Source organism: Melozone crissalis, unplaced genomic scaffold (assembly GCF_028551555.1).
Source record: "Melozone crissalis strain CALT ecotype California unplaced genomic scaffold, PUWL_Pcris_2 ptg000002l_1, whole genome shotgun sequence".
Lineage (NCBI taxonomy): Eukaryota > Metazoa > Chordata > Aves > Passeriformes > Passerellidae > Melozone > Melozone crissalis.
Genome location: NW_026535780.1, coordinates 13,813,312 through 13,833,297, shown reverse-complemented (window position 1 = coordinate 13,833,297; position 19,986 = coordinate 13,813,312). Strand labels below are relative to the sequence as shown.

At 37.6% G+C, this 19,986-nt stretch overlaps 1 protein-coding gene across 4 annotated transcripts in view; it reads left to right on the top strand.

Moving 5' to 3' along the window:
• Nucleotides 1-19,986, top strand: part of CSMD3 (CUB and Sushi multiple domains 3) — a 586,421-nt gene that overhangs the window by 405,626 nt on the left and 160,809 nt on the right. For all 4 annotated transcript variants that reach the window (XM_054290025.1, XM_054289307.1, XM_054288554.1 and 1 more), the window contains 3 exons: nt 5,989-6,127; nt 8,223-8,410; nt 19,721-19,915. In XM_054290025.1, the coding sequence (XP_054146000.1) occupies nt 5,989-6,127; nt 8,223-8,410; nt 19,721-19,915 (522 nt within the window). The remainder of the gene's footprint in view (nt 1-5,988; nt 6,128-8,222; nt 8,411-19,720; nt 19,916-19,986) is intronic.

The following is a 19,986-nucleotide window of genomic DNA, read 5'->3' as shown; positions in this document are numbered from 1 at the left end:
TGCCCTATTATAAAGCAATACTAAAAGTTTTAATCACTATCAATAGTGAGTTGATGATATTACAAAATAGATTAAATGTAGGTGTAGGTGCTCAACTGACATTCTGTCTGTAGCACATATTAAATATGCATACACTTGATTTTAGCTGCAAGCATCCATTTAATTAATACTGGTAAGTTCCACACTTCATGCAAAACACCTACTGTACACAGAGCAGCAAGAATGCTTATTATGATGATTTATTTGTCCAAATGTCAAGCATGAAGTTGTTCTCCATTGATTTCCTATAATGATACATTCTTGGAGAATATGAACCGCTAATAGACTAGAGTGTGCAAACCTTGTCTTGGAGCTAAGTGATTTCAAAACTGTGTTGCAGCTCAGTACTCCCTGAAGTTCATTGATTTTTTTTTTCTCATAACTTGTACTATATTCATTAATGTTGCTTCCATCCCTGTAAATCCAAACTGTGCAACACTTACCCCACACATAACTTCAACATCATCATCATTTATCAAAGTTAAAAAAACCCCCATAATTTTGACGAAAGAATAAGAGGCAGGAATAATTCTGAAGGTGTATAGTTGTACTATGTTCTAGATCTATTTTACTGGTTCTTTACACACCAAAGTGTCTTTTCAGACCTCTTAATTATTAATGTTCAAAATGAGGGAAATGCTGGTTTTAATTGTTCCTACCTGTGGGAGTGCCTTGTTTTTTTTAATTCCCTTAGTCTTGCCTCACAAAATTTTAAGAACATCTTCCTTTCAAAGGTACTAGCAATGGGACAATAACAAAGAGTTAAATAATGATTCATGTATTTCAATGAAAGATAGTAATTAAAAATTCTTCTACACTGAAGGTGCTCTGGGAAACTATAAATTTGAGAGCAGGTTTCTGCCAAAAGACAGTCCTTTGGTTTGTGTCTGTGCTGCAAAAAATAGCTCCATATTTTCCATTTCAAAGATTTTCTGGATCCAATCCTGCATATATACCAGAATCTTAAGTGACTGTATTTGCTTATTTTTCTCAGAGATTACATTAAAAATTCTATTATGCAAAAACAGATTTTAGGATTCAGTTTAACTGTACATTTAGGGGTACTATAAGCTGTCTCCCAAGGTTTCAGACTTTCTTCAGAAATTCATAGGTCAATATTTTTTCCTTGCGGCTCGATTTTGTTTGTTTCTATTGTTTTGTTTCAGGCAAGGTCTTGTTTTTCATATTTATATCTATAAAAAAGGTTTTATTGTAAACACTTAATTCCAATGGTACTTTCCATTCAAAATCAAATAATGCAATGATTCTTTATTTAATATGTTGGGATTTTTTTTAAAAAAAGGAAAGAAAAAGTAAATTAAGCCATACATTCTGTTTCATTTTTTAAGAAGTAACTAACTAAAAGCCAGAAAGCTGTGGAATAAGATTTTGTTGCCTCCTAGAGAAAATAAATGGTAAATAAAAACCACCCCAACCTATATTTCCTTCTATAGAAATAATGAATGCTGAGATCATCACAGAGACAGTAAGGCTCAGTGCTTGCTTACCACTGTGTCTATGCAGGGGTTTATAAAGACAGGCTCACATAATCTACATCTAGTTTTTACTGCATAACACATAAAAATTGTATATTTTTCATAGTGTTTTGACATTTGCCTTTCTTTCTAGATGAGCTGTTATATTTGCTCATACTCACCTCTTATGTCCAATGCTGTAAAAGGTTTTCTTTAAACTTTGTTTTCAGAGCTGGTCTGTCCTCAGTTAAAAAGAAGGTTATGGCAATAATAATTTTCTACACATTAAATTCAGAAAATTATGGATTCTGAAACACATAAGAATTTAATTAAAATGCACAGAAACAAAAGTCTGTGACTAAGTTTAGAGAAGATAGTAAACTGGAAAGGGAAACATAATCTAATAACATTTTTCACTAGATTATGTTAACATTCTCAACTTACTATCTTATGAACTGACAATTAAAATAATCTGAAACCATTCTATCAGAAGAAAATTTTATCTGGGAGATATTTTGCAAAGTTAAAGATTATGTTTTTTATTATTATCATTTACTGCTGTTAATGGCATGACTTGAAATAAAATATATTGTGTCTGTCTGTCTAGCTTAGTGTACTTTCCATTTATTCTCTTTTTGATTATCAACAGACCTTAGGAATAATTAAATGGAAACACTGTAAACAGTAGAGGTAACTGCTGATGTGTGTAAAGAAAGAATAGGTATATAAGGAAGAAGTTACTCATATGGAAATATTCTATCAATGAACTAATAGGGGACTAAACTAAATCAAGAGCTCAGGAAAGTAGCATGAATGCAGACATTTGCAGAATTTAGTCTGGAACAAGGACATAGCATTTAACTTCCTTGTATCGGTATATGCCAATTCAGAATACTTCAAAAATGTCATCAGACTCATACAGTTTAGTGATCATTTCAGTGAAGCCTGGTTACAGTGAATAACCTAAATATCCTCTTTGGTATTCTTCACATTTTCAGTCCTAGGATATGCAGAGAGTGCAACCTAAACCATTAAAGTACACGAAAAAGAGGAATGTACAGGATTATACTGGAGAACATTAGTTCCGGCTCATGAGCAGCCTTTACATTCCATACAACCTCACAGTTCCTTTTTTACAGGAACTTTTACTTCAACAAGGTTACAGAAAGTTAAAGGTTTTTTAACTGAACTGTTTTACAATTAATGAATATGTGTTGTTTTATAACAATTTAATTTTACTCATTTTGAAATTGTGACAAAGGAACATTCAATGACATATGCTTTTAATTAGAAACAATACAAATTTTAATTTTTTGAGGATAGAAAATTTGCACTTACTATCCTTATGGTAAAAATAAGTAAATGTTTCACACTAAATGAAATTTCTCCCATCTGTTCCTTTGTAGCTAATGGAACTTTACCTATCAACTGAAACATCTGGGAAAATGTTATTGTGATAAAAATTGTATTCAGCAGTTGTCAAAAAAATTAAAAAAATGATGCTAGGTCTGGAATATATATTTTATGCATTTGCCACTACTATTAATTTGTGATATTATTGTGTTCTTAAAGCCATCCTAGTGTCTGTTGTTTCCACTTCTGTTTTTACACAAAATGATGATTTTAGGATTCATCATCAATTTTAGTGCAAAAATGTAAACAAAGATTCTAAATTTTTGGTGTTTTGTTTTGTTTTGAGTTAATTTTACTATTCATTACTCCCTTTTAATGTAAACAGATAGATAATATGTAGAAAGAATATACTCATATGTACTGTGACTGTGGATATGTTAATCTACCTAAGTATTCTACTTGCTTTACTTGAATTCATAAATGACCTGTGATTTAATTATTAGAATCATAGATTCACAAAGTGGTTTGGGTTAAACCGCCTAATTCCCACTCTCCTGCTGTGTCAGGGACACTTTCTCTTAGACCAAATTACTCAAAACCCCATCCAGCCTTATCTTGAAGAGTTCCAGGGACAGGCATCCAAAAATTCCATCGGCAACCTGCTCCAAGTCTCATCACCCTTCCAGTAAAGAATTTCCTCCTAAAAGCTGATCCAAAACTACTTTTGAGTTTAAAACACTTCCCCCTTGTCCTGCTACTGAACGGCCTTGTGAAAAATCCCACTCCAGCTCTCTTGTACGCCCTCTTTAGGCACTGAAAGGCACCATAAGTTCTCCTGGAGCCTTGTCTTCTCCAGGCAGAGCAATCCCAACTCTCACAGGTTGTTTTTGTAGGAGAGGTGTTCCATCTCCCTGATCATCCCTCCTCTGGACTCTCTCCAAAGGGTCGATGTCTTTCTTGTGTTGAATGCTCCAGAGCTGGAAGCAGTATTTCTCATGGTATTAGGAAATACTCTGTATATTTCCCAGAAGGTTTAATTATACCTTTACATATCATCTCTATCTGTACAAATCCCCTTGAGTGCAATCCCACAGTATATACAGAGCAACCGGAGGATCAGGCCCATACAACATTGGCTTATGAAAGGTAGCTTCTGAATGAGCATCCTGATCTCCTTATATGGCAAGGATACCTGCTCAGGGTGTGTTAAGTATCTAGCATTTGGTTAAGTGTTTGACACTATTTCCAGCATCATTCTTACGGAGAAACTGACTGTTCATTGGACAGGTTCACTGGACGCTTAACTGGGTAGCTACAGACTGGATGGCTGGGCCCAGAGAGTCAGGGTGGATGGAGTGACATCCAGCTGGTGGCCAGTCACCTGTGGTATTCCCCAGGTCTCAGTACTGGGGCCAGTCCTGTTTAATCTCTTTATTGATGATCTGGATGAGGCGACTGAGCACACTCTCAGTTTTCTGGCATCACTAAGTTGTGCTGGAGTGTTGATCTGCTGGAGGGTAGGAAGGCTCTGCAGCAGGATTTGGTGAGGCTAGATCAGTGGGCCAAGACCACTGCTACAAGGTTCAATAAGGTGAAGTGATGAGTCCTGCACTATACCATGGAGCACTCCAGGCTTGGGGGATGAATGGCTGGGAAGCTGCCCATTGGAAAAGGACCTGGGAATGTTGGTTGACAGGTGGCCAAACACGAGCCAGTGTGTGCCCAGAGGCCCACAAGAAATTCAGTGGTATCGTGGCTTGTATCAGCAAGGTATGGCCAGCATGATCAGGGCAGCAATCATCCTCCTGTACTCGGTGCTTGTGATATTGACGTAATAGAGTGAGTCCAGAGAAGGGCAACAAAGCTGGTGAAGGGTCCAGATAACAGCATTATGAAGATCCCCTGAGGAAGCTGACAATGTATAGCTTAGAGGAAAGGAGCCTCAGGGAAAACATTCTTGCTTTCTACAAGCACCTGAAATGAAGTTGTATAGAGAGTGTTGTTCATTTCTTTACCCAAGTAACAAATGACAGGATGAGAGGAAATGGCCTCGATTTGCACAATAGGAGTTTTAGATTGGCTGTAAGGACAGATTTCTTCATCACCAGTCGGGTTACCAAGCATTGGTACAGGCTGACCAGGGAAGTGGCTTAGTCCCTGACCCTGGAGGTATGGAAAACACATGTAGATATGGCACTTAGGGACATGGTTTGGTGATGGACTTGCAGTGTTAAGTTTGTGGTTGCACTCAATGATCTATATGATTTTATAAGAGATTTAAATAGCCTTCGAGCTCACAGAATCTCTGTTACAAAAGACCTGAGTAATCCATTACCTTCCTAGGCCAAGATGATCATTTAGCAGAATTAAAACTCAAAAATATAAATCTTATCTGGGATCTTTTGAATAATATTATAAGAAGTTCTTTCAAAGAAGATCTTTAGAAAACCTAATTATTCTCTGGTGCCGGATGAAGTCTCAGATAAGGAATAGTGAAGAACAAAATTTCATTAAATGTTCCTTCTTTTCTTACTATTTATTTTGCTGGACTGAAATCCCACAACATTTGGAAACCTCAAAATCACAGAAAAATGTGGTTGTTTTACTCTGATTGTACTTAATGCTATTTTATTTATCTCGGAGTTTGAAAAGTGTAATTACTTGAATATTTTTTAACATTTAATTGATATTATATCCATCTTGATCTGAACTAATCACTGTGATCTGGTAAAAAGGCAGATAATTGCATTATCAATGTAAGTATCATGTTTCATAGCTTAAGGAGGTTCTTTTAGAATGTCTTTAACAAGAAGTAGAAAGAGGAAAACTTATCCAGTGAAGCTTTTTTATGTGTGTAGCCAGAGCATTTTTCAAGTTCACAGTATATTCAGAAAAACCTTGAAATGATGCTATGCAAGCAAAAGGACAGATTTCAAAGGCAAGAATTTCACATAGTAGTATTAGTATTTGTCTAAAATTTTTGTTTGTTTCTATTAAAGCTTTGTAAATACCTCACTTGTTTAACTTTTGGAGGACACTAAATGTCAGTGAACAGATTGCTGCTACTTGCTTCTTTGTCTCTTACCTTCTTTCCTCAAGTTCAGTCTATTTTTATTCACAGCTCCCTGTGGAGGAAACCTGACTGGCTCATCAGGTTTTATACTTTCACCAAACTTCCCTCATCCGTATCCCCACAGCAGAGATTGTGACTGGACTATCAATGTTAATAGTGATTATGTTATATCATTAGCATTTATCAGGTAAGCTGCTACTTAAAAATTTTAAAGTCATGTTTATAACTTTATTATTAGCTTTGTTATTATAACTTTATTATTGTTCAGATTTCTGTAGGGTAGTATATGTGTACTTAATATAATTATCAAAGGGATTAGTAATTATTGTCTTTGATAAAAGTTACAATAACTATGTCAGAGTCATCAATACACATACAGGTGGAGCTTGGAAACTCATTGCTGTTTCCTTAAAAGCATTCTGTTTACACTGGCTAGTGTTGAGGTAGATGGTGCTTAATTTAACTGAGATTCAGTTCCTGAGAAGGTGGCATGGAGTAACTCACTGAAATGTCTTCAAACCAGGATGGTCTTTAATGATGAAAACTATTGATTCATCTACTTGTATGTGACAGCTGCTATTTAGGCAAATTTTCAAAAGTAGTCTTTACATTTAGTTTTATTAGTCCATATAATTTCAGGACACTCAAGATACTTCCTGATGTTCTGGCTATTAAATAGAATTGTTCTAGACTTTTATCACAATAGAAGACTAAATTGAGTTTAATGGAATTCACAAAGGAACTTCTGCTGTCTGCACTGTTTGTAACACATGATGTAAATTAATATAGCTATTATGCATGAAAATTATGCATCCTAACTAGGAAATATGTCACAGAAAAGGTAAAAATGATCCTTATGATGTCCCATCAAATTTAAGTTCTTCTTATGCTGGGTGTTCTATATTAGTGTCTATATTGTTCTGACCAGTGTTAGTGATGACTTCTTTTGACAGGTAGATCATATAGTTGTCTGTTCTTGGTGGTCAATAACATAGTATGTGTTTTTGTAAATCCATCCTAAAATCCATACTCAATTAACAGTATAGTTATTTTGTCGGTGATTTCAGAAAGTTGTAAGTTGGTAGGAAACTTTCTATTGTGTACTAGCACTTTGTTGGTTTGGCCTAATATCATGAGCTCAATATATTTAAGAGTATTCTGCTTTTTATATTCTACATTTAGATATGAGATCCTCCATCTTAGAATAAAAAAATGTTTTGCAGTGTGAATCCAGATACTATGAACAGTTTATAGATCCCAAATACCAAGTTAAAAAAATCTCAATATATAGTCTGTTGCTATGAATCTTTGATAGAAATTCAGAAGCTTAATCTTGGTCAAAGAAAATTGCATCTTTACTGAGAATTGCCACATCGGTGACACACAGACTGACCTAGAGTGAGAAACACTGAATACTCCACTAAGTACTGTTAAATGGTCTTTTGAGTGGAACTTCCTCCAGCTAATCCTTTTAAACTCAAGATGAACTATGGCACTTAAATAATCAAAGCTGTTGACTTTTTACTTTCACATTTCTTTTTTAAGGAAATGTATTTGAAATAATCCAAAAATTAAATGGGGAGCTCTATCAGGTCTTCAATGCCTACATTTATTTCAGTGAGGGGCTACAGCCAAGTATAAACATAATAGTTTGGATTTTCATTCTCATACTAACTATCTTTTAAGAAAACTTTATTTTTGTACAGGGACAATCTTACAAATAAAATTGATTGACTCTCTGCCCTTAACTAAAATTAAGTTTTAATTTAACTAACTAACTTAGTTATCAAATGTAGTTAATAATGTAGTTTGGAAGAAAATGGGAGGTTTCAAAACTTGATCTTTTTTATTTAAACTGATCATAGGCAAAATTATTCTTGATCTTTTTTATTTAAACTGATCATAGGCAAAATGCTTCTCTCTTAGAGCTTCTTGCTCTAAGAGATATGGGAAGATCATCCTCTGGCTGTCTGAAAGTGTTTAACCTGGCTGAAAGCTGAGTGCATCGTATCATAAAGCATTTCTGCCATGGGTTCCAATAGATCTAGGTTGTTTATTTTTCTAAATCTTAAAAATATGTTATTATTTTTTATCTATTTAAAAAGCTTTCCTTTTTTCTGGGTAGGAGGAAATTATTAAAAAGTTACCATTTTTTTCTGACAGTGGAGGGATTTTTTTTTCCTTTTATTAAGACAGTGATAGTAAATTTCAAATTTAAGCTAATAAGAGTGAAAATGTTAGGCAAAGCATATTCCATCTGATATTTCTTTTTTGTCTTCTAGCTTCAGTATAGAACCAAATTATGATTTTCTTTATATCTATGATGGGCCAGACAGTAACAGCCCACTGATTGGGAGCTTTCAAGACAGCAAACTGCCAGAGAGGATAGAGAGCAGTTCAAATACCATGCATCTGGCATTTCGGAGTGATGGATCTGTTAGTTTTACTGGATTCCATCTGGAATACAAAGGTAAATAAAATTATTTTTCTCTATATTTACATCATTCAATGCATGAGTGCAAATTTTGGTTTAAATTCTCATAATTTTCTGCCTGGTAATGTTTTTGTTTTGCCTGAGAATATGATAATGTGAATACTCAATTCATAGAAGTACAATGTTATAAGATTGCTAACTTAAAATAAAGTTTCTAGTATGACTTCATTAACCTGTAATGTTGAATACATGATTCCTTTCAGTGTTTGAAGCAGGCTTACAGGAAGGCTGGGCAGGCACTTTTCATGAGGGCATGTAGTGATAGGACAAGGGGGCATAGCCTTAAGCTGAAGGAGGGCAGATGTAGATTCGATGTTAAGAAGAAATTCCTTATTTTGAGGGTGGTGAGGCACTGGAAGAAGGTGCCCAGAGAGATTGTGGACTGCCAGTCCCTGGAGGTTTTAAAAACCAGGATGGATGAAGCTCTGAGCAACCTGGTCTAGTGGAAGCTCTGAACAGCCTGGTCTGCCTTGCTCATGACAGGAGCATTTGGACCTAGATGATCTTTAAGGACCCTTGCAACATGAATTATTCCATGAGTCTGTGATTCTATGAAAAAATAGGAGACAGCAATATACGGGTTTCAAAAATAATGTTGCAGTGGCATAACTTAAAAGCATATACTACATATATATATTTATATATATATATACACACATATAATCTATAATTTCTTTTTTTTATTTTACATAGAAGGTCATGTTGATTTAGGTGCATTTAAGGTCCTGTCAGATGAAATTACAGGCTAGAATCTAAGAGTCCAATATTGAAAATAAAGCACTATTTTGGCTAGACCTTTATATGATAGACCATGGTAGAGCTGTCCACCTGTCTCAGATCTGCCTGAGGTCATAGCGCAGTAAACAAGAAAAGGTAGACTTGCAAAATATATAATCAATATGAACTTTCATAACTGTCTCTGCATGGCTGGAGAAACAGAAATATTTGCTATTAAATGAATATGAAAATAATCTGTAAAGACAATCAGAAAGAAAATAGGGGTAATATAGACCTCCTTGGTCTTATTTTCTTCTCCATTTATTCTGACAGCAGTTAGTAATTTCAGAGGTATAGAAGGGGAAGAATATTGCATTTAGTGCTTCATAAAGCCCATGAAGCCTCCTTCCCCTTTCCTACAGTCATTGGTTCCTAGAGATGTCAAGAAAGTTGTCTCCACAGTATGAGCTAGTCCTGAAAAGTTAAAAGTAGGTCTCAACCATGTTGATGGTAAGCCCAGGTGTATGATGTTTCAGTTCACTTACATATATTTCTTCTACTAAATTGGAAAATAATAAATGCAGATAGAAATGCTATAGGGAGATCACAGAACTTCTGAAGAACAAGAAAATAAATTATTTCTAAAGAGTGCATTTTTCTTCTGTACTGTTGAATGAAGTCTTGTGTCATGGAATCAAAGTGTTTCTCCTTTCCACCAATCTAAGTGTGAAAGATATTTATTAGGGAGATAGTCTCTTCTCATGCTTCTTTGCTGGTGAGGGGTCTGGGAAAACAGAAAAAGCTGGGAGGGAACACAGCCACAGCACCTGGCCCCACCTTTCCAACATGATATTCTGGCCTGAGAGAGCCTACTTAGGTGCTGGCTGGGCATCAGTCAGTTGGTCATAAGCAATTGTTTTGCATTTACAGAACTTTTTTTCCTGGGGTTTTATGTCTGTCTCTTTGTTTAAATTTTCCTTCCATTACAGTTTATTATTGTTTCTAATATTGTTATTATTATTACATTTTATTTAAACTAATAAACTATTACAGCGTCCTGAGTGGGTCACTGGAGGTGAGAGAAAGACGAGAATCTTGTTTCATGATCAGAAGGCTGAATTTATTGATATATGATATATAATACATTATAACTATACTAATAGGAATAAAGAGACAGGCTGCAGATGCTGCTAGCTAGGCTAAGAATAGAAAAGAAAAAATCTATAACAAAGTTGTGTCCAGGGACTCTGTCCCCAGCTTGCTCCTGTGATTGGCCTTTAATTATAAACAAGCACATGAGACCAATCACAGAGGCCCCTGTTGCATTCCACAGCAGCTGATAATAATTGTTTACATTCTTTTTCTGAGGCCCTTGCTTCCCAGAAAATGCAGAAATCTGAAAGAAAGGATTTCTGTGAAGAAATGTCTGCGACATCTCACCTTTCTAAATTGTATAAAATAAAAGAAAAAATGCTGATGTGAAATGAACAGGAAATTTCTTCACCTGTAAAATATACAATACTAACAAACCACTAAAAGCAATCCTACAATCTAAGAAAATGCAAAAACAATGCAAAGAGAATTCAAGTCCATGCAGCTGAGTTTCAGGAACAGTCCATCAGCTGAAGTTGTTTCTTTTGGACATCTGAGAGTCCTTTTTGGTCCTTTGCTACAAAAGAATTCCATCAATAGTTATCAAAAAACCATTGACAGTCTTACAACAATTTCAAACAATTTCAAACAATTTGAACAATTTTTGGAATGTCCTTTTCTGGCCCTTCAATGCTTCAGTGCTTCAGAGCTGCTGCCCGCTATTTTAAATATTTTTTATTTAATTTTAAATTTTTTTTTTTTTTCATCGAAAAGCAAAAGATCAGCAGCTGAGCAGAGCAGTGCCAGAAAAGGAAAGGCCCTGAGGGCCCTGGCCCATGATGGACCAGGAGCCCCAAAACTGACCCAAAAAGAGGGACCAGGACCGGTAGGACAAACCAGAATTCCCAAAAACATAAGGAGGCCACGCAGTGGGCCCGGCCCAGGAACTCCCTGAGCCCAACAGGCCAGGCCAAACCCATAAAGCAAGCTCTGCATTCCCGCAGGCCTGCACCCTGCTGCCAGTACAAGGGCAGCACGGGTAGTGAGATGCTTCCTTTCCCCAAAACCACTGAGGCATGCCAGCAGCAGGGAAATAGAAGCCTTCCCCAGAAATGCCATCTGGGGTCTGGAGATATTTGTTCCCCACAGCAAGCAAGCCATGATCGCTTCCCGCTGTGCCCCCTGCCTCTGCAATGCAAATGCATCAGGTGTGTCTCCCATCTGCCTCACGGCACCACCCCCACCGGGCTGGGGACCAAAGGCAGAACTCTCGGGATGCACCTGCCCCCCCATGCCACTAGGACGCAGGAGAGGCAGCGGCCTCCATGGGACCATCCCCGAAAAACCACCCCCCAAACCTCCGAGAATGCTGATCTTAAAAACAGGCAGCTGGACTGCCCGAACAATGAGCCGGCGAGCAGCTCCCGCTCCACAGAAGGAGAGACCCCCCGCCGGGGCGGCTGCTACAGCAGCCAGTCCGGGATGGTCCGAGTTCGAAAAAGCCGCCAACACGGAGGGCAGAGCCTCCGACAACGGCAGAGCCGCTGGGACGTCTGGTGGAAGCAGCGGGGGGGAAGCCGGAACTGGGGAGGGAATCACGCTGAGCGTGGGATCCGCCACGGGCTGCCCCAAGGTTCCCGTGGATTCGGGGCCGTCTCCAACACTGTCCTGAACAGGGACTGTCTCGGCTTGAGGCGATGAGGGGCCAAAGGAATCTTCTCCTCTGCTGAGCCGGAAGCTGGAGACGAGTCGTCGTTGCTCAGCAACAGAGCAATCACAGGAAGTGCCTCTTCTGTCTTCTCAGACGCAGGCGCTGGCAGGGGCGGGGAGGCGGGAGAAGCCGTGGGCAGGACCACCTGGAGAGGCGGAGATGGGATCTCCTGGAGAGGCGGCACTGGCAGGGCCGGGGAGGCCTCAGAGACCGGTACCGCCCCCATGTCTGAAGGCAGAGTCTGAGAGGCCGGCTGTGGCTTGAGCGGCGCCGCCTCCTCCCATCCCCCCGGAGAGAGAGAAGGGAGGGGAGGAGAAAATCCCTTCTGCGCAGGCTCCTCGGGAGAAAGAGTAAAAAAACTTCTTCGCGCTGCGAAGTTTCACCCCCCATCCGCCGCGAAGCAGGGGGGTCTGGGAAGCCGAAACTCATCCCCCACCGGGGACGGTGGAAAGGGAGCCTGTCCATAACAGTTAGAAATCCATTGAAAGACAGCTGCTCTGCGTTTCAGCACTGGAAAAAGCTTTATAAATGCTGGGTAGATAGAAGGAAGGACACGTCCCTGGCTCCAGACAAACTGGAGAATGGAGTCCATGCACTCCCAGACAAAAACATCCAAAGCGTACAGGACATCAGTAAAGAACCCAAAAAGCTTTGCCCATCGAAAGAACTCATAGAGATCTGTTGCTGACAGAAAAAATCCATCCTCTCTACACCAGTTTTGCCAGAGGGCAATAAGCTTCTCCTCTGAAGGAGTAAAAGGAACCTTTTCCTGCAAGGCATGTGTTTGCCATACAAACAGCCACAGACTACCAAGGGCTGAATCCTCAGGGATAGAAAAATGAACAGTACCTTTTGAAAGAGTCCAGCTTGCTCTGGCCAGCTCTGCAGGTATGCTGCTCTTGTCTACCATGTTTCCTGAAGGTTTTCCAGAAGAAGGTTTTCTTTGTGGTCAGCCTTGGCTGTGAACTCTGTCCAAATCAGGATCTTCAGTTCTTCAGCTCCTGGCTTGAATCCACTTCTGTGGTCACTTCAAAGCAACCATCAAATGCTACACATACAGGATTTTTACCCAGTGCAGCAATTTTGCTCCTCTGGTCTTATCAAATTAATCTTTGCTCTGACACGAGGGGTCACCAGATATTACAGTGTCCTGAGTGGGTCACTGGAGGTGAGAGAAAGATGAGAATCTTGTTTCTTGATCAGAAGGCTGGATTTATTGATATATGATATATAATACATTATAACTATACTAATAGGAATAAAGAGACAGGCTGCAGATGCTGCTAGCTAGGCTAAGAATAGAAAAGAAAAAATCTATAACAAAGTTGTGTCCAGGGACTCTGTCCCCAGCTTGCTCCTGTGATTGGCCTTTAATTATAAACAAGCACATGAGACCAATCACAGAGGCACCCGTTGCATTCCACAGCAGCTGATAATAATTGTTTACATTCTTTTTCTGAGGCCCTTGCTTCCCAGAAAATGCAGAAATCTGAAAGAAAGGATTTCTGTGAAAAAATGTCTGCGACAATAAACCATTCTTATTTCAATCTACAAATCATCTCAATTTAATCTTTCCAATTCTCTCCCCATACCACTGTGGATCCCATTGAATGAGCAGTTGCATGGTCCTTAGTTGCTGACTGGGCTAAAGCTCAACAGTCCTTTTTGGCAGGTTGACTGCAGATCTGACCAGAGCATGCTTAAGCAAATTTGTTTTAACCATCCATTATGTTAATTCAATAGTCACTGGTCTCAATGTTGATTTATTTGGAGTCAGAGTTGTTGTGCTTGTTCTGAGAATTGGGTTATGTATTACTTTCTCTCTGTGTTCACTTTTGTTATCTCTGGGGCCTGGATTAAGGATATAATTTTGATGGACTGTGTAACAATGGCTCAAGATATGATAAAATAATTACTGTTTGTGAGACTAATCTTGTATTTTTGCTCAGTATGGTTGTCTGATATGTACTTTTAGGGAACCACCTCTTGAAAACTATTAACAATCATACCTTCTATCTTTTCTCATCAGAGACTCAATCTATGGGGCAGATGAGGAGGAGCACATTCCTTCACCTTTTCCTTCACTTTTACCTTTTCATTCTCCTCCAGGCCAATTTCAATAGCTCTTGAGAATTTTGAATATTCTTGAGATGTTCAAACCAGTGTATTCATATTGCTATGTCTCCTGCATGTGTTTCAGGTTTTGCTTGAGGTTAAACAATTATTTAGGGATACTGCCCAGGGTTCTGCCCTGAAGCTGGATCGTTACAAGTTACAGAGTGTTGCAGACATCCTTTCATTAAAAATCCCTTTTTAGGATTTTTCTTCCTGAGAAGCTGAGAGGCTTCAGGAACAAATGTAAACAATGGTTATCTGCTGCTGTGGAATGCAACAGGTGCATCTGTGATTGGCCCATCTTGGATGTTTACAATTAATGGCCAGCCACAGCCCAGTTAGCTTGGACTCTCTGTCCGAGACATAAACATTTATTATTCATTCCTTTCTATTCTTAGCTTAGCTAGCCTTCTGAGATGAAACTTTTCCTTCTATTCTTTTTAGTATAGTTTCAATGTAATATATATCATAAAATAATAAATCAAGCTTTCTGAACATGGAGTCAACATTCTCATGTCTTCCCTCACCTGAAAACCCCTGTGAACACCATCACAACAGAGTGCATGGGAAAGGGTGGGCAAGTACCAAGGACATTGTCCACCTCCAATGTTTTGGTAGTTCAGCCCCAAACAAGTGTAGAATGCTCAAAAACTACTAAAATATTTGAGGAAAGTATCTTGTCACACTAGCAATTCCAGAGAGACATAAATCATTGCAATGTGCTGGGACCTGGCCCAGGCCTACCAAGCCCTACTCAACATAATTGACTGCCCTCAAGCTGAAGAGGCCTCTGGATCTGACAACAAAACAATGGGAGATCTGGCTGCTCCAGCTGCCGTGATAGGCCTTGCAACTGAACCAGAGGAACAGCCTGTGCTGGTATCAGACACCCCTACACACAAACAGAAATATTGCAAATATTAGCTTGTTTGGTAAGGAAAGAAACTCTTCCTAAGAAGGAAAAGGAGGAGGAACTGGATGAAGAGGGCTACTCCAAAGGGCCATCACAAGAAGAGGAGTAAGAGGAAGAACTCATAAGCAAGTCAGTGACCATACAATGAGCAGACACCTTGGCTGTGCCAATGCTGGGTTAACAGGGTCAGTAATCTGGAATTAGAAGGAAAAGTCCAGCACGTGGGATCCCTTTCTAGGGAAGGGTACATTGTCAAAATGATTGCAAATGGGGTACATGCCCTCGGCCTCTGAAGATGATTCATTCCAGGCATGAGAAAAAGCTATCCTTTCTAAGATGATGTTCTAATCCATTCAGGCAAATGGGCCCCCATGAGGAGATGTATCCAGTACCTGAAGAAATTAGCTATGCTGCAGATGATTTATGATGACCTTTATATTGAACAGTTATCCAAAGGTCCAAAGTCCTGTGTAAATGATCCTCATGCTGTAGGTTTTTACAGAGCACATCAAATGTCACTGCCTCATTGACAGTAAAGACTTGGGAAGACAGAGAGGGACAATCAGTGGATAAATTGGACATGGAGAGAACATGAGAAAGTGAGATAGAATATCAACCTCAGTCCCAGAGACATAGGAATGTGAGTTGCAAGGAAAAAAATCACAAAAGGGGATTTTTCCAGGAAAATGGCCACTCCAGTTTTCAGCAGGATGGGGGAAATAATAATGAGAGTGAGAAAACTCATGGGTTGAGATAAAGGCAGTTTAATATAGAAAACAAGAGCCATGCATACATGCAGAGCAAAATAAGGAATTCATTCCCATGGGCAGGGAGATGTTCAGCCATCCCCAGTAAAGCAAGGCTCCATCACACATAATGATGACTAGGGAAGGCAAATGCATAACTTCAAATGTCCCTCCCTTCCTTCTTCTTCCCCAAAATTTATATCCACGGCATAGCATCATATGATATAGATGCCATACCATATGGTAGGATCCAGCTTTGGTCATTTGGCATCAGCTTCCCAACTGGGTTTGCTCCAACTATCTCAGGAGGGAGTGTTGCAAGGGCATGTTGAAAAGGCAAAGCCAAAGTCTTCTCAGGTGCTCAGAGTGATAAGCTGAGAGATAAAGGACTGACAAATCGATATAACAGAAATTTCGATTGCATATTAATAAAAAAAATTAATCACTCTGCTAGTCAAACATTGGAAGTGCTTGCCCTTAGATTATGGCATTGGAATCCTTCAAAATCATAACTGGACTGTAAAAAGTCCTAAGTAACCTAATCAAACTGGCCCTGATTTGCATGGGAGTTGTACTACATCACTTTCAACCTAATTTTTTCTGATTTGATGAACATAAATTTTTCATGCAAATTGTAACTGATGCAGTTGTGCCCTATATGTGCATTAATCATATTTTAAGTGTAAGGGTACTCAAATTATACTTCATTGGTGGACCCTATTTTTCAGATCCAAATTTCAGACTGGCCCATGTCCCAGGTCTAATCTGTAACCACGTGGTTGAGTTTTATTCTCATTCTCTCTCCCTCACTTCATTTCTATATTATAATGGAGGAAAAGCTCTTTAGTTCTATTAGATACTCTGGAGAATAATTACTGAATGCTTGCTATAGTTTGGTATGTCTGTAATATCTCCAAGAAGTTTATTATGGCTTTATTCTCTTTGAAACTTAGGGATGTAGTGGTAAGTCATCAGGTTCTGGACAAAGCACTTGCTTCTCTTGCCTTCCCATACCATTTTCCACACACTGATATACAAGTTTTCAGGAGGATTTTGGCATCATTGCACTATGATATTCAACAGAGACTTCCTTGTTGCACTTGAGACTGAAACAGCATGTGTCACTGTTTTCAGCCTGTGTTTCAGAGCCTTACTTGATCCAGTGGTGTGACAATGTTATCAGAGAAGTAAATGCTGGTTTCTTTGAAGCACCTTGCAAAATTTTATTATGTACGGAAGGAATTGGCACCTGGTATGAACAGACAAGAATTTAATGCTACTGTAACCCAAATCTGAACTGCTCACTGAAAAAAATTATTTCCTGGCTACTTATTACAGAAAATAATTTTTAAAATGCTCACACTGAAAAAACATCTTTGTAATATTGCAGCATTTTCTCTGATGTTCTGCTATATCTGTCACTGCCTTTACATATTTTTAACTTAATGATACTAATATTGTTAGGAAAAAGGGAAAGGGCTACAGGGATAATCGATGTCTTGTGATCCTCAGTTGGAGCAACATGATGTCGGTGGTGAACAACTTTCCCTCCTGTCTCCTGGGAGCACTTATAAATTAGCTGAAACAGCCTCCTTTTTTGGTCTTTTTTTCACTGCATGTGAAGAATTCTTTTGCCTCATTTGATTTGTGCTTCATACATTGTAGCATATTTACTAACTTTTTCTACAAGTTCACTTAGCAGTTCCTTCAGATTTGCAGAAGTAGTTTTAAGGTGCTTAGTATTTCAGGCTTTATTTTTCAGAATTGGTATTAAGAAACTGTATTTCTATAGTGACATTGTTACTGTTTAGTCAGCAATTTCACAAGCCTGTCACAACTATAATTTTGGGGAAAAGAAAATTACAGGGCTGTATTTTTTTCCCTAGAGGTAATTTGTGCTGTGACAGATCATTCTTTTCTCAATTTTTGATTTATGCACCAGACATAATAGATTATTTTTTCTCTCTTTATTTTTTTCATCTAGGACTAATATCCACTTTATCTGTGTACCTTCTAGAGTACCTTTGAAACATTTTGAATTATTTTTGTCATAAACTCAAGAATGATGATTTCACAATAGCAATTATGAATCAATGCAGTTATATCAATATTGGTTCAATAACAGGAAAAATGTTATTGTATTGATTTTCTAAAGTATAAGTTATAATCCTAAATTAATTTATCTTTTTTTTTTTCCTTTTTTCCCCCTAAGTTTGATAATTTAGACTTGAAAGAGTTTGAAATTTGCCCTATGACCTGCCAGACTTCTCAAATGAGTGTGTGGATAGCTTACTCAATAATTAATAATATCTGTGTGATATCTTATAGACTTTCTAGTAAATTGCATCTTTTGACTTTTCATTGTCCATCCAAATTTTTTAATGTGTGTTAAATAATTTTTAGACTACACAGTACTTCTACATATATAAATCAATGTGAGTACCTAATCCTGTTCTTTATGATAAAAGATGTATTGTAATTATTATTTGTTACTCTGTTTTTCATATCAGAACCATGCTCTGTAGATTATATGTGCAAATCATAATAAATTTTTAAACACACTAGGAGACCTTGACATGCTTTTGAAAGATTGAAATTGAAAATTCAAAAGAATTATTCTGTGTTTCCTTCTTCAAATGTTACCAGAATGTATTTATTTATCTCCTCTCAGAAACATTAAAACATAAAAGTGGCCTTAAGGGATGTACTTAGTTCATTAACTTGGCTCTAGTAGTGACCAATAGTTTATGTGTGGCCAAACTATATAAAAGTCAAATAAATAATAATTGTTCCTGCTTATCTATAATTTCTCAGAAACTTCATTTTAGGTACTGACAGGATCAGATAAAATGTCTTTTTATATAAAACTCTTAAAAAGCTTTCCAGGAAGTTCAAAGCTCATATAATCTTTTGGCAACCATACCTACCTGTAGCAGAAAGTTCCACAGTGCAAATGTGCCTGGTAAATAAACCTTTTTTTTGATGTATTTGAAAGCTGGCACTGGTCTTGTAGAAAATGAAGAAGTGTTCTCTATTGATTTTCTCCAAAACACTCTTAAATGTTAAAGAAAGTCTGAAATTTCCATCTTCTGCTTGATAAAATATATTATTGCATACTCCATCCTGCGCAGCATAAAATAATCTGTTTTACTCCAGCTTCTACATAATACATTTACTCTTGTTTCCTTAAAAGAAATTGCATTTTTTCCTAAGTGTTTTACTTTTCTCACCTTCTGTATAGTAATGCTGTTAATTAGAAGTGTTGAGTATTTATTTTTATTCAGTATGTTACTGGACATTGGTATTCACATTGTAGAAGTGAAAGGGAAACAAAGATAAAAGCCTATGCATATGTTTGAATTTATTTCAATAATTTGAAACAAATAGTTATAAATGATAAAAGAATGAGATACATTTAAGGAATATTTTTATATTTTTTCATCCACTGAGGGATAAATATATATATGAAAATGTATACCATCACATCATATGCACATAGAAACTCACCTGAGGTTTATTAATTTTGAAGATATTCTGGCTCGCATACTTCTTATTGTGCAACAAATTGTTCATGTTGGTTTCCTCCATTTACCAGTTTTCACACCATAGATCTTAAAACTAGGATGTGCCTTGTCTACTGTAAAAATTTCTGTATATCTAACTTAATCTAATTATAAAACTTTATCATTGATCAGAATGAATGCTGAAAAAAAAAATGGAGCACTATAAGAATTAACTTTAAAAAAGGACAGAAGACATGGTTTGTGACATGATATAGTAATTTGTACAGTTGTTAGAATGAAGTAGAGAAGACATTTGATGGAAAGCCTTCTTAAAAAAAAAACCAGGTTCTGCAGGGTACTCAAAGAAGGCCTCAAGAGAACTCTAGGAACTATTTAGATTTTAATTTTTGTATTTGTTTTAATTTATATTTATTATTTATTCATTTTGGATTATATTTAGAATTTTATTCACACTTTTTTCCTCTACAGCAAAACTTCGTGAGTCGTGTTTTGATCCTGGAAATATAATGAATGGAACCAGACTTGGAATGGATTACAAACTGGGTTCCACTGTCACATATTACTGTGATGCAGGATATGTTCTTCAGGGATACTCTACCCTAACGTGTATCATGGGAGATGATGGAAGACCTGGGTGGAACAGAGCCCTGCCCAGCTGTCATGGTAAGAGCAGTTTTTCATTTATTTTAGTTGCTGTTGTCATTACTCTTGCTTTGTAATAGGGAAGAAATAAG